Source organism: Diaporthe citri (assembly GCF_014595645.1).
Source record: "Diaporthe citri strain NFHF-8-4 chromosome Unknown scaffold_1, whole genome shotgun sequence".
Classification (NCBI taxonomy): Eukaryota; Fungi; Ascomycota; class Sordariomycetes; order Diaporthales; family Diaporthaceae; genus Diaporthe; species Diaporthe citri.
Window position 1 is genome coordinate 4,372,932 of NW_025064846.1, and position 13,659 is coordinate 4,386,590.

The 13,659-nt window shown below is 53.9% G+C and overlaps 4 protein-coding genes across 4 annotated transcripts; 2 read left to right on the top strand and 2 right to left on the bottom strand.

Annotated features, from left to right (window-relative positions):
- Positions 1-774: 774 nt before the first annotated feature.
- INS49_001204 (uncharacterized protein) lies at positions 775-4,203 on the top strand (the record flags this gene model as incomplete). Its single annotated transcript, XM_043162036.1, has 1 exon — positions 775-4,203. One exon carries the CDS (start codon positions 775-777, stop codon positions 4,201-4,203), a length of 3,429 nt encoding a protein of 1,142 aa, XP_043030542.1.
- A 726-nt stretch (positions 4,204-4,929) lies between these two features.
- On the bottom strand, positions 4,930-6,733 carry INS49_001205 (uncharacterized protein; the record flags this gene model as incomplete). The annotated part of the gene is made up of 3 exons (XM_043162037.1): positions 4,930-5,636; positions 5,733-6,534; positions 6,596-6,733. 3 exons carry the CDS (start codon positions 6,731-6,733, stop codon positions 4,930-4,932), a joined length of 1,647 nt encoding a protein of 548 aa, XP_043030543.1.
- A 1,133-nt stretch (positions 6,734-7,866) lies between these two features.
- On the bottom strand, positions 7,867-9,681 carry INS49_001206 (uncharacterized protein; the record flags this gene model as incomplete). Its single annotated transcript, XM_043162038.1, has 1 exon — positions 7,867-9,681. The coding sequence occupies one exon, from the start codon at positions 9,679-9,681 to the stop codon at positions 7,867-7,869; it is 1,815 nt and encodes a 604-aa protein (XP_043030544.1).
- A 2,747-nt stretch (positions 9,682-12,428) lies between these two features.
- INS49_001207 (uncharacterized protein) lies at positions 12,429-13,046 on the top strand (the record flags this gene model as incomplete). Its single annotated transcript, XM_043162039.1, has 1 exon — positions 12,429-13,046. The coding sequence occupies one exon, from the start codon at positions 12,429-12,431 to the stop codon at positions 13,044-13,046; it is 618 nt and encodes a 205-aa protein (XP_043030545.1).
- Between the last annotated feature and the right edge of the window lie 613 nt (positions 13,047-13,659).

Genomic DNA, 13,659 nt, shown 5'->3' on the forward strand with positions numbered 1-13,659 from the left:
GCACGCTGAGGACTTGGCCAGCATCAGCCAACAACAACTTCAAGTCATTCATTTCTCCTGGATTCGATAATTGATTTCACAAGAGACAAAGACGAGAGACGATGCTCTCAAATCTTGGTCCATAACGTAGAATTCTGGGCCTTGATTTTATTTCGCCTACTAGCCGTCTGAATTGCTGCCTTTTAACTCTACAGAGAATAGCGCCGACTCCCCTTCAACTGACATGTCGAGGCTAGCTGCTTGTGTCTCTTAACGCTCTTGTGACAAGAGAATTCTGTAGTGATGGAGTCCGGTAGTGACCACGACGGCAATTATTGGCCCGAGTGGGCAAGAAATTACTAATTCACAAGGAGTCAATACGTTTCCATAGAAGCTGCTGGAAAAGTAACGAGGCTGGTCGAATGTGACGGTACGAGAGGAAACCACCCATGTAGCGTTTGGGATGCCTGCGGAGATGTACAGAGCGGTGGTAACCCCAACTGAATCGAGTGACATTGCGAAACAGCTGCCGATGCCAAGCTCTGCGTACCCGCGGCTAAAATTTCCAGGCCTTCCACTTGCAGGCCTTCCACTTGCAGGCCTTCCACTTGCAGGCCTTCCACTCAACGCGTCCACACCGATCGCGGGCCGCCTCGACTTGCTACATTATTTCACCAACTTTGAACTCATTTTGACACGAACCAGGGTACTCTGAGAATCATCAATTGAAGAAACGACATCTGCACGAGGGCATGTGGATCAGGGTGTTGTGCGCCCCCAGAGGCCACGACTACAATGGCCCCGCCTCAGCAACAGCCCCAAAACGCGGGCCCCAGCACCACCGGCGGAGAGTCCTCCACCAAGGGGGACGGCTGCTGCGATGCTGATGACAGTCGGGTCTCCGAGGACTCCTGCGCCAAAGGATGCTGTGCGTCTGATTCACCCAAGCCGGCGCCAGCAACCGTTGCGGCCACCTGTGCGGATGCCTGCTGCGCCGACGAGGACGAGCAGCCTGAGGCCAACACAGAGGCTAACCCGAAGGACACCTGTGGCGACGGATGTTGCGCCGGAGATGAGCCCTCGAAGCCCACTGGGGCCAAGATGAGCACCACGTGCGAGGATGCCTGCTGTGACGGCGAAGGATCCGTCAAGGCAGCCAGCACTGACTCTGGTGCTTCGTGCAAGGACGCTTGCTGCGGCGATACGAAGCCCGAGCCGGAGGACCCAAAGGACCCAAGCTGCTGCAAGGGAAAGTCCAGCCCGTGCTGCGACGTGTCCTGCCTGGACCGCCTCGCCGCTCGCGAGTGCACAGGTCAGAATGCAAGTTCGTCATCGAAGGGTGCCTGTGGCAAAGGACGGGACGGCAAGCCATGCGGGCAGCACAGCCAATCGACTCGCCAGAAATACGCGGCCAAGCTAGAGGCTCTCGGATGCCTCTGTCGGGCACTCCTGGCGATGGGGCAGGACTCATGCTGCCCGCCGCCCAAGAGGTCCTCCCTCGAGCGGAAGCGCTGCTCTAAGCGGTCATCGTCGACCACCCGCACGTCTGTCGACTCCTGCTGCGCTACCGGCGCTGCCACGAGGGCCTCCCTGACCATGCGGGCCAGGGCCAAGGGCAAATCATGCGCTCAGGAGCCTGGCAAAATGTCTCAGAAGGACGACTGTGCAGACAAGGACTGCTGTGCTCCGACCACGACCACCACTCGTCTTTCGGTCGACACCAAAGACACCAAGGGGTTCAGGCGTGGCAAGGATTATTCTGTTGACCTTGAGACTGGAAAATCAGGCAAAGACCATGTGATCTTGAGCATCTCTGGCATGACCTGTACCGGGTGCGAGACAAAGCTACAGCGCACCCTCGCAAGTCTCAGCTCGGTCAAGAACCTCAAGACGAGCCTGGTTCTCTCACGGGCCGAGTTTGATCTGGATTTGAGCACTGAATCCGTGGCAGAGGTCATGAAACATCTCGAAAGAACCACCGAATTCAAGTGTGAGGAGGTCACCAACAAGGGGTCCAACATCGATATTATCACTCCCGGCGACGCGGTTGGGTTCGTCAATGACAGCTGGCCACTGGGTGTCACTGATGCCACGGTGCTCAGCAAGAACGTCATGAACGTTGCCTTCGACTCCAAGCTTGTGGGAGCCCGAGACCTGCTGGAAAAAGGATGGGACACCCCTGTGACCCTTGCTCCTCCCAGAGGCGACCAGAGCCTTGCCGCTGGCAGCAGGCATGTTCGGAAAGTTGGACTGAGCACGATCCTCTCCGCCATTCTCACCATTCCCGTGCTGGTGCTCGCGTGGGCTCCCCTGCCAGAGAGAGAGATTGCCTACGGATCTGCGTCCCTAGCACTCGCAACGTTGGTTCAGGTCCTGATTGCCGGGCCATTTTACCCAAAGGCTCTCAAGGCCCTTGTCTTCTCGAGGGTCATTGAGATGGACCTGCTCATCGTCCTGAGCACAACCGCTGCCTACATCTTCTCAGTCGTGTCTTTCGGTTACCTCGTTTCTGGCCAGCCACTGTCAACTGGCGAGTTCTTCGAGACCAGCGCACTTCTGGTGACTCTGATCATGGTTGGGAGATACGTGGCTGCGCTCGCCCGCCAGAAAGCAGTCGAGTCCATCTCCATCCGGTCTTTGCAAGCAGCTACTGCTATCCTGGTCGGAGACGAGGAACGTGAAGTGGACGCCCGGCTTCTCCAGTACGGAGATACTTTCAAGGTTCTCCCCGATTCCAAGATTCCCACAGATGGCACAGTTGTGTCTGGATCCTCCGAGGTCGATGAGTCGATGGTCACCGGCGAATCGAGGCCCGTCGAGAAGTACACCAAGTCCTCTGTCATTGCTGGGTCGATCAACGGGGCTGGCACGCTCATTGTGCGGCTGAACCGACTCCCAGGAGACAACACAATCAGTGCCATTGCCAATATGGTTGACGAAGCCAAGCTTTCCAAGCCCAAGATGCAAGAGATCGCCGACCGCGTCGCATCCTACTTCGTCCCTGTCATCGTCTCCCTCACCATCATAGTCTTCTGCATCTGGATTGCTGTCGGCGTTGCTGTTCAGCGCAGGTCTGCATCTGATGCTGCCATACAGGCCATCACATACGCAATCGCGGTCCTCATTGTCTCTTGCCCATGTGCTATCGGCCTGGCAGTCCCCATGGTCATCGTAATTGCAAGTGGTGTGGCTGCCGAGAAGGGTGTGATCATCAAGTCTGCCGATCCAGTAGAGCTGGCCTACAAAGCATCCCACGTGGTCTTGGACAAGACCGGAACGCTCACTCAAGGACGGCTTACAGTTGCCCGGGAAATGTGGTTGGGAGGTCAGGAAAGCCTTGCTAACTCGAAGTCACTGCTGCTGTCACTTCTCGCCAGCAACAAACATCCCGTATCTGCGACTGTTGCGGCACAACTCCAGTCTGCAGGCGTCATTCCCACTGCAAAGGCACTAGACGCCAGTACATTGACCGGGAAAGGAGTTGAGGCAACGACGTCTTCTGGCTCCATCCTTCGTGCCGGAAACTCCCGCTGGCTTGGGCTCACCCAGGACTCTCGAGTCCAGTCCGTTCTCCCCGAGGGCTACACAACCTTCTGCTTCACGGTAGACGACAACCTGGTAGCGATATTCGGCCTGCAGGACTCCCTCCGCCCGGACTCCCTCGACACCGTGGAGCAGCTGCACAAACGAGGAGTTGCAGTTCACGTCATCTCAGGTGATGACGATGCCGCCGTGCGTGCAGTGACGAACCAACTCAACATCCCAGACGACCGCGTCCGCTCTCGCTGCACTCCAGCCGACAAGCAGGCTTATGTCCAGGAACTCCTCGCAGCCCCTCATGGCAAGTCAGCTCCTACCGTCATATTCTGCGGCGACGGGACCAACGATGCCGTCGCCCTGGCTCAGGCCACCATTGGCGTGCACATGAACGACTCCTCTGGTGGCACCGACGTGGCCAAGTCCGCGGCGGATGTGGTCCTCATGCGGCCCAGCCTCGCCGGAATCGTCACCCTCATCAACGTCAGCAAGAAGTCCATGGGCAGGATCGCATTCAATTTTGGTTGGAGCTTCGTCTACAACATCTTTGCGATCTTGCTCGGCGGCGGCGCTTTCTCCAGCCTTCACAACGCCAGGATCCCGCCCGAGTTTGCGGGGCTTGGAGAGCTGGTCAGTGTGGTGCCTGTCATCGTGGCAGCCGTGTTGTTGAGGTGGGAGAAGATCTGAGGCAGGCTGTTGCCCGGCGTCCCGGTGTTTCAACACGTGCGGTCTACCTGAGACGCATTCAACATGCGCCGATGATTTGTGTGGCTTCCGGGACCAGAGGGTGGAATGGGGGACAATTTGTACTGTGTCTGGCTGTCGACTACTACTAGTAGTTTGCTCCGTTGATGTGAAGCTTTCAGCCCAAGAGGCTTACCCTCCTTTTCATGTCTTTCCAACTCTTCCAAAATTGGCGCTTGTCGCCCTAGAGAATATACCAAGAAACATAATTTCGTTCCTTGGGCAATGCGCAAACCTCAATTATTTGGGTGCTATTTGTTTGAAAACAGATATTCACAGAAGAAAGCGGATGGTGCACAGTTATCTCCTAAACAATATTCTCAGACCTAATCAAAGCATAACACCCACACCCACACCCACACCCACACTTAATTTACACACCTATGCCCAGTTTATATATTAATATTAGTTGGGCTTAGGTATGTAAATTAGGTGTGGTTATATAGGTGTATAAATGTATAAGTGTATAAGTGTATAAGTGTATAGGTGTATAGGTGTATAGGTGTATAGGTGTATAGGTGTGTAGGTGTGGGTGTGTTGGGTGTGGGTGTACTAGGCTTGTAATGTCTCTGTACACCATCCCTTTCTTTCTATGCAACAGGCACAAAAGTTTTGTCTTTAACTATTGAGAAGGGTTGTTGAATACGGTAATGTACATTAACGGCAGATTCAGGCAGCGACCTTCCTCAGCCTAACATAACAATTCTTTGGCCCGTGAACGACTCCGTCGACAGCATCATACCCAGACAGCTCCGCAGGGCATTTTTCAAACTCAAATTTCCAGAGGAACACCGTCAACAAGAGCCTCAGCTCAAGATACGCCAATCTTCTCCCATAGCAGCCTCTAGTTCCTAAACCAAAGGGGATACCGGGCCCAGCCTGGCTGTCAAACTCCTCTTTGCCATTCTCCTCGGCGAGCCACCGCTCGGGCTTGAAGGCGCCGATGTCCTCGGGCGCCCAGGCGCCCACCTTGCTGTCCCGGGCCTGTGGGCTCCTCCGCGACTCGTCAATGTCAAACGCCGGCTCGAGGAACGAAGGCCCGTTGACCAGGAAGAAGACGTGGGTCCCCTTGGGGACGAAGTGGCCCAGAAGGGTGGTGTCCTGGACGGCATCGCGGTCGACGATTGGGACCGTGTTCCCGATGCGCAGGATCTCCTCCATGGTGGCCTCGAGGCACGGTATCGACGCTTTGGTGATCTCGGCGACGGAGGGCAGCCGGCCCTCGGCCTTGGCTTCGGGGAAGGCGGCTTGCAGGTCTTCGCGGACGCGCTGTTGGACCCTTGGGTTGTCCCCGAGGAGCTCGACGCCCCAGCAGAGGGTGGTACTCGTCGTGTCGTGGCCGGCGATGATGAAGCCCAGGGTTTCGACTACCATAGCTGGAGGTTGGCATGTCGTGTTAGCAATATATGAGCAATAAGACGTGCTTTGAATAAGAGGCCGCATGGGTGTGTCTTGGAGACAACTTGACATACCAGGTGAGTGAGGTTCCGGCTGCCGCCCTTCCTTTTCGGCTGAACGAGCTTCACGATCAACCATGTGGTCGACCGCAGATCGGACCCACGTATCGTTGTCCCCCTGGCCGTTCTGCTTCCGAGCTTGGACAGCCTTCTCGAGTTGCTCGTGGATAGCGTCGTCTTTGTCCTTCATGGCCTTCTTATACCCAGCCTCGCGCGTGATAAACCACCAATTCAGGCTCATACTAGCGGCCCCCCTGACGCGTTCCACAGCCGCCGTTAAGGCGAGGATACTTGAGATCACCTGGCCCAGCTTTGCTGTTGGAAACTCGACCGGGACATCCTGCCCGCCGGCAGCGATTTTGCCGCGCTCGAGGCTCTTCATCAGCTCTGTCTGACTTGAAGTCGCATTCTCCTTGTACCCGTTCCCAAACGCGAAGGCCATCACAGCATCCAGGGCGGCGTGGAAAATATCCTTCGAGGCGGAGAAGGGCCGCCCGTCGGCCAGGTCAGCCTTCAGCTCCCAGAGCTTCAGGATATTAAGGCTGCTGGCATATATCGCAGGTGCCGCGACACTATGCAAAAAGGTCGGCGACATTAGGTCCTGCAGAAGCTTCCTGCGGCCCTTCCATTCGGGCCCAGTCCTCTTCGCGATGTGGTGGTCCTTGCCAGCCCCCTGGAACAGCTCGCCGACAAAAGCGGACCGGTCGAACTCTTTGCCTCGGTGCAGGGGGACATCTTGGGCCTCCTTGAAGTCGCAGACCACAAGGGTAGGCTTGCCAAACGGCTTCATAAAGATCTGGGCGATCGGCGAGTTGTGCTTTTTTGCTCTGTTTGCTGATGTAGTCGGCAAAGTCCCCTGTCTTGGAGACCTCTTTTACGAGGCCGGGAATATCGCCGAACAGGCTCTTTGCAGAAGCTTCGTTATAAGGGATACCGGGAAGCGGCTTTGGGAGTAGCCACTGGTAGAGGCCGTATAACAGCGCAACCAGCACGCCGACGACAATGATGGCCGTCATGGTCGAGAAGGACACTGCCGTGGTGTTGTCTCAACGGTCAGGGTGTAGAAGAAATGAAACGGCTGAACAGCACGGGCACAACCCGAAGGAAGTAGGGTTTGTAATGTCGGCGGCTCAGGCTACAACAAGCATTGACAAGAGCTGGCTACACTAGGCCTGGTCAGCTTCCATCGCGTGTTCTTGGGTTTCCCACTATGTAGGGATCAAGGTTCTTCACTTCGTTCACTTTCCAACGGGATGGTCCAAAATACCCCGTTGGTGGAGACTGTGGGCCTCATGATATCAACGAGGGATGGGAGGAAGCAAACAATAAGATCCCCGGAGGGATCCCCCGACCGAGTGAATGCTTTTGCTACACGTTGTCTGCCGGGTCTTCAAAGTTTTGTTCTACAGTAAGTTCAAACTCAGGACGACCCACCCTGCGAGCCCGCACTGACTCGACAGGCAGGTGAAAGGAAGCTCGGCCACACCTCGCGCTCCGTCCCCAGCTTGCCTGAACATCACAACTCCCCCAGACGGACCGTAGCGGTCGCTCCGGAACGGATTTGGGACACCCCTTGTGCAAGGGAGGGTGATGAGACAAAATGATCAGGCGTTCTGATCCTCCCCACCAATGGTAGGCGCCAAGAGTAAAAAAGCATAGGCAAAACGCCACGACGCAATCCAGCCGCAGCTATTCATTTTGGGGCCCGACCAACGCGAGGCTGTTGATGACTTAATTGCTCGGCATCTGCGATTTGACCTCATACGGCTCAGTATGGCCTCGCGACCCAAGATCGAAGCTTGTCTCCGTAACTCGGTCTTCAACTGCAATTGAATGGGAATTTGTCGGAGTTGACAAGTAGGCAGGTGACTGTTGAGTTGAGGCTTTGGTGTGACATGTATCTCACCCAGCTCGACAAGACCCATATTAGCGTAGAACAACAGTTTTGAACACAATCTTGTATCTCCACACGCGCAGAGATTCTGCTGAAAACTGAAATTTGTGAACCATGAAAGTTCTGATGACGCTGTAAATTCTGCACTCATTATTTCCCACGGTTGAGTTGTGTACATTCGCACTCATCTGCACCAAATTCGGTGCTCTCCTCACGCGTCCTGATGAGATGTTCAAGGGCTCGGTCCGTAGGCCCTCATCTCTTCAACCGCCTGAATGGGTGCGCCTCAGTGTTGAAAACAAAGTCATCAAGGCTCACCACCCCGGGGTCGCTGAATATCAGATAGAGATATTTAAGAGTCTCCCCCAGCCAAAAGCTCTCCATTGAGTCCGTGGCTGACGGTTTCTCTGGACTCATGACATTGTCAACCGCCGAGTTCCCAAATTTCGTCGACGTAACCTTGTCAATAGCCGTGAACATCTGCCACGCTGAGTCCAGCAAATCTGCGCGACCAGTCGCGCGGTACAAAATGAACACACTCTCAATCGCTTCAGGCCGCAAGATATACCGGCCGTCCGGAATCCTTGTGAAGCCTTCTGGCAGTCTGTTCTCGGCGATGATCGCATGCGCGCGGCCGAGGTCATAGTCGAAGTCGCCTGTGGGCTGTTCACCAGCTACAGACAGAACTTGCTTTTGCCACTCGTTCTCGTTCCATTCGCAATCTTCCTTGGAGCGGCACGATGCCATGTAAAGTGTCTCCGGCATGACGCCATGAGGTGACGCCTTGTACGCCCAGATGCATCCTTCGGTGAGCTTCGTCGCAATATCAAGGTGGTCTTTCCTCCCGTAGAGCTTGCCTCCCAGGGCGTAAAGACCACCGACGAAACAGGCAAGGTGCTGGCCTTCTCGCTGGGGGGTAACGTAGCTGTTGCCTCCCTCTTGGTGGGTTTCGATGCGACCAGATATAAGAATGTCCTCATTCGTGGGCGTCAGTGGGCGGAACAGAAGCCACTGGCTCGCAGCGTCCATGGCTTTCTCGTACATGTCCTGGTACTCTGGAAGCTTACCCCCAAGCAGGGCCGACATCTTGGGCAGATATTCAAAAACCGAGTCGGCCATAGCTCCTAGGGTGAAGTGCGACCCTTGATTGAACACCTCCTCTTTGGCGTTCACGACCAAAGGCCACATGCCGGCCAGCGAAGTTGTCATCTGCTGCTTGCGGAAGATGTCGGTAATACGTTGCACTGCGTCGAACCATTTTGGATCTCCGGTCAAGATCGACAGCCTTGTGAACTCCATTGTCAAACTGCCAATCTCAGCCACGAGCACATCATCGGGCGCTTCTTGTCTCTCGCCCGCTGCAGCGGAGTTGATGTGCCATCGAGTGATTGGCATCCTGTTGGGAGTGTCAAACGCTTTCATGAGCATCTCACCAACCTCGTTTGCTTTCCTCAACAGTCGCGGGTCGCCGCTCAGGTCGTAGGCTGACAGGAATCCACCCAAATACCGAATGGTGGTCTCGAAGACATTTATTTCCTCGTGCTGGCTCTTGGTGAAGTCGATTGTGACGGCAGCGTCAACGGCTTCCTCGAACTCAGCCTTCATTCCCATGATCCATAGAGTATCGAGCGAGTCGACCAGGGTTGCACCCCAGCCGCCAAAGGTGTCGCGCGACTTGCCGCTGATGGGCGTGAGCTCGTCAGAGAGCCATGCTTTCTCCCTGTATGACTTCCAACACTTTTTGAAGACCTGCTTGACGGCGTCTCGATGGAATTTCCGCCTGTCACGCTGTTGTATCGTTTCTGCTGGGAATTTGGTCGCCTGGACCTTGGGGAACGGCGTGACCTTCCCCGTGGGAAGCGGCCGAATCGACGTGGGAGGATAGTGAGTTGGGACTTGTTTCCAGAAGTAGTCACCGGAGACCTTCCATCTCGAGCTGTCTGAGGTTGAGAAAGACCCGTGTCCGGACCACGGACGTGGGGTATCGTCGTTGAGGATGTAGAAAGTTGTGACCAGGGAGATCACAACAGCGGCCATAAGCCATTTGGGACTCCTTCTAGCAGCGAGCATGATGAAGATGACAATGGCGAATATTGTGCCTCACTATGCCGCACGCGCTCGGTACATTGGCGATGCTGAGTTGGGACGACTGGGATGTCACTGTCGAGGTGGGAGTGAGGGCAAGGCGCGGCAGAAAGTCAAACGAAAGGCAGGCGTGAAAGAGAAGGGCGAGGCGCGCAGTCTGGTGAAATGTCGCTCGTCTTGTGTGGTTCTCAAGACTCACGATGAGAGATGGCTTTTCCACGGTGTCTGTCGATCAAAGATGGGAAGAAGAGCGGAGTTGGATGCTCGCTTCAACGGTCGGAACTCGCGAGGCACAGCACCGTTACAACAAAAAAAAGAGAGCAATCTCGCGTGGAGTGCACAACTGACAGATCTGCGGCGTTTGTTTCGAGCAAATGGCAAATGACTCAAGTCGCGCTTCAAACAGCCAATCCATGCTTTCGGCGTAACGGGAAACAAGGACCCGCAAAACTGAGAAGGCGCATTGCGGGCAGGTCACTCACCTGGCATGCGCAAGCCTGGCAAGTTGGGAAATGCAGCCCCACGGCGGCGGCGGCGGCGGCCACCTGCCTATTGTTCTGCGAACATACCAACGCCTTAGCGTGCCAACAGGTCGGGACACTTTTAGATGCTATTTCTTGGTGTTGGGTGGTTCGCAGATGGTCCTACCATCCACGTTGCACTCGGCACCAACAGTCGGACACGACATTTCTGGCCTTATCTATAGGCTCAAGCGCCTGCCTGTCTGTGCAAACCGCGGAAAATGTCATCAACCAGTATTGTACCCACAGATACCAGCCACATCAATCCAGTCAATGCACCATAGTCGGGGCTGCCCTTGGTGCTTCTATAGCGGGCCTTGCAGCTGATGCTGCTGGCTTGTGGGTTTTCCTCCGGGCACGAAAGAAAAGAAGGCAAGCAAGAGCTGCAGACACTGGTGGGAGTGGACAAAACCAAGACTTGTCCTTGGCCGAATATCCCTTACCAGGGTACTGGGATCCTTCAAAGACAAATGACAGGCACAGTCAGCAGACTTCTGAACTGCAATCAACTCAACGCATTTACCAGACTCCTGAATTAGATTCCGCTGCCGTAGTAGAGTCAGCACATGAGCTACCGGCTTGGGGAAGGGAGAATCAGTACCAGTATCTCATAATAGATAACACATATTGGCAATTCTCAAAGCTAGAGCTCTCCTACACTGTTAAACCATCGAATACACTGTCTCTTTAATGCCTTCTAATTATTCTCTCAAGTTTCACCTCTCTTCAAAAGGTGCTGTTGAAGCCGTGGATTGACAATTCAGCTGAGCTCATGGCTCTAATATTTCAAGACAGCAATCAACGTGCTCGCTGGCTGTACATGTGGTTCGACGAAATGCATACGTCGCTCCTTTTCTTTCAGACCAGATAAGGCTCACATTATTGGTCATCATGCCCTACAACAAAGGTCTTGCCTTGGAGTCCACGTGCCCATGCCTGCGTGGGAAGACGCATCCGGCCGATTTTATTGTGGAAGACCAGTCGGCTCAAAGAACTCCATATCTAAATTTACAACAGTATATTCCACCCGTCGACCACGGCCTTGAAGACCATTTTTTTCATAGTACTCTTTCCTTCTCAGTAGCTACCAGTCAGTCTGTCCGATTATGATGACGCCATGTCCGTTAATTCCAGAAGGCCATATCGCCATATGACAGTAGTCTTCAATGTCAGCAATGTAGACGATGACCCTGACCATGTGTTGAAGCAATACGAGAACCTTGTGGGAGAAGGCGGAAGGAGACGAACAAAGATTGCGAGTGGTGGCTTCATATTTGTAGACAGCTTCAAAAACCATGTGCTGCTTGTACAATCAGTCTCAACAGGGTTCAGTACTATTCTTCTCCTGCTACACTTCCCCGATCTTTGTGCTTTAGAATGTCCCAGAATGTGTCACTTTGGGATCCGTAGCAGGTGACTAACAGGTACTAGGGAGCTCTTCGTACACAAAATGATGCAACCAGACCAGGCCACCGAATATGACGAGCCTTTAGAGCTGAGGATATCAACCTCGAATCCCAAGCTTCACCCTGCTCAAGCAGACCGCATAGGTGCATTGCCGCACGATGCACCCTACTTTAATACCCTGCGGTTCTGGCAGAAGCTAAAAATAGCAGACCCTACAGTGGACCCCTACTATGCGCTATACTTTGAGTAAGGCACATGTGACTCCAAGACACAAGGATTTTAACTTGGCGCTCGGCTCTTACTGTGTCTTCTAGGTTCTGCAACGGAGGCAACCTGGCCGACCTTAGAGACCTATATCGAGAACACCAGAGACCGGTTCCAGAGTCTTTCATCTGGTTGGTTATACTGGACATAGCCTCTTGAACAGTCCAGACCGTACTGATGCGACATTGCAGGCGCGTCGCTGAACAACTCAGCTGCGCGATGGTATATCTTTACTTCGGTGCCCGACCTGAAATCAATCAAGATCCACAGCCAGGGTGGACCCGTTTATACCACCGTGATCTGGTATGAGGCCGGCGCGGTTTGGAGTCTCGTAATATCATTCCAGCTAACAAACGTCAGAATGCGGTAAATGTGTTTATAAATTATACCCCCAGGGGGCCGGGAGCTGTACCTGCTGCTGGCTTGGAAACAAACGCCCTTCCTCAAATTGTCCTCGGTGATTTTGGATACAGCGGGATACACGGGGACGATCCACAGAAGTTGCCTGACAATGTCGAGCCCATGCCACCAAATCAGCCAATGGCACAGCTTGTCGAATGGGAGGACGTTTACACCTTCGGCAAGATTTTGAGAGACTTGAGCATGACGCACATCGCACCCCCGGGTGGACTACTCGACCGGCGGCCAGATAACTTGACAATGCAGGACATGATGGACAGAAACGACGCGCCCGGCTACACTCAAGAGCTGAAGGATCGTCTGGCAGAGTTCGAATGGGACGGCATGGAAGATGGCACGGACATAAACGATTTTCAGGACCCCAAGAGCCAGACGGTCGCAGACGCAGACTGGGTCCTGAACACGCTCCTGCCCGCAGCCCAGGCCCGCGTCGCGCAGTACCGCAACCCCGGTGTGCGGAAGCCGAGGGGTTACTGGGACGCCATGGACGTCTCATGGACCAAGCCGCAAACCACTATGCCTTTCGTGTACAACAGCAAGTATGCGGACGAAGCAGGCGATGACGACAACGCCCCGGAGCCTCCCCACTTCCAGGATGAGAGGCAGCAGTCTGAGAGGCTGAGGATGAGCATGCTGCGGCCACAGCACCAGTGGGACGAGATTAGGCCTTATCAGGTGCATTCGCTGGAACACGAGGTTACCAATCCCAGGGAAATTCATAACCAGCCGCCAGGCTAGCGTGAGGGGTTTGGGTCTGTGGCAAACAGCAAAGATGTGTGTTATATCATGTTTCAAAAAGAGAGGTTGGACTTGATATAGCACTGATCAAGACTAGACATTTTCGTAATTACAGAGTTGTTAATAATAAAGATTAATTTTCGTAAAGCTTGTGATGGTGAGCCAATCGATTTTATAGTCCAGGCTCGGTAATGGGCGTTTAGTCGAGAGCTGTATAAATCAGCTATTGTTTGAGATGACTTTGGAACACTTTTGTAAGAGTAAAGAAGCCTCTTCTATCTCACAAGAACTAGTTAAAACATGTGCACTAAGATATCCAACTTCCAAAAAATAAACACGATATGATTGACCATCGACATTTAAAAACATTTTGTATGAAAATTCCTCCAGGGAACTTATACTGCTCTATATCTTTTGGAAAGTCGATCATTCTCATCTTTGAAGCAACTGATGACCGAACATTTCCTCTTCCTGCTTGGCAGTGGTGTATAGTTGCAGTGACGCTGAAGGACGCACCAAAGTCTGTTGAGACGATAAGCAAAAGCTTCCCACCTGTCCTCTTGAACACACCTAACGACCTGGAGACTCTCGTCTTCCCAAAGTCTTTGGGCCA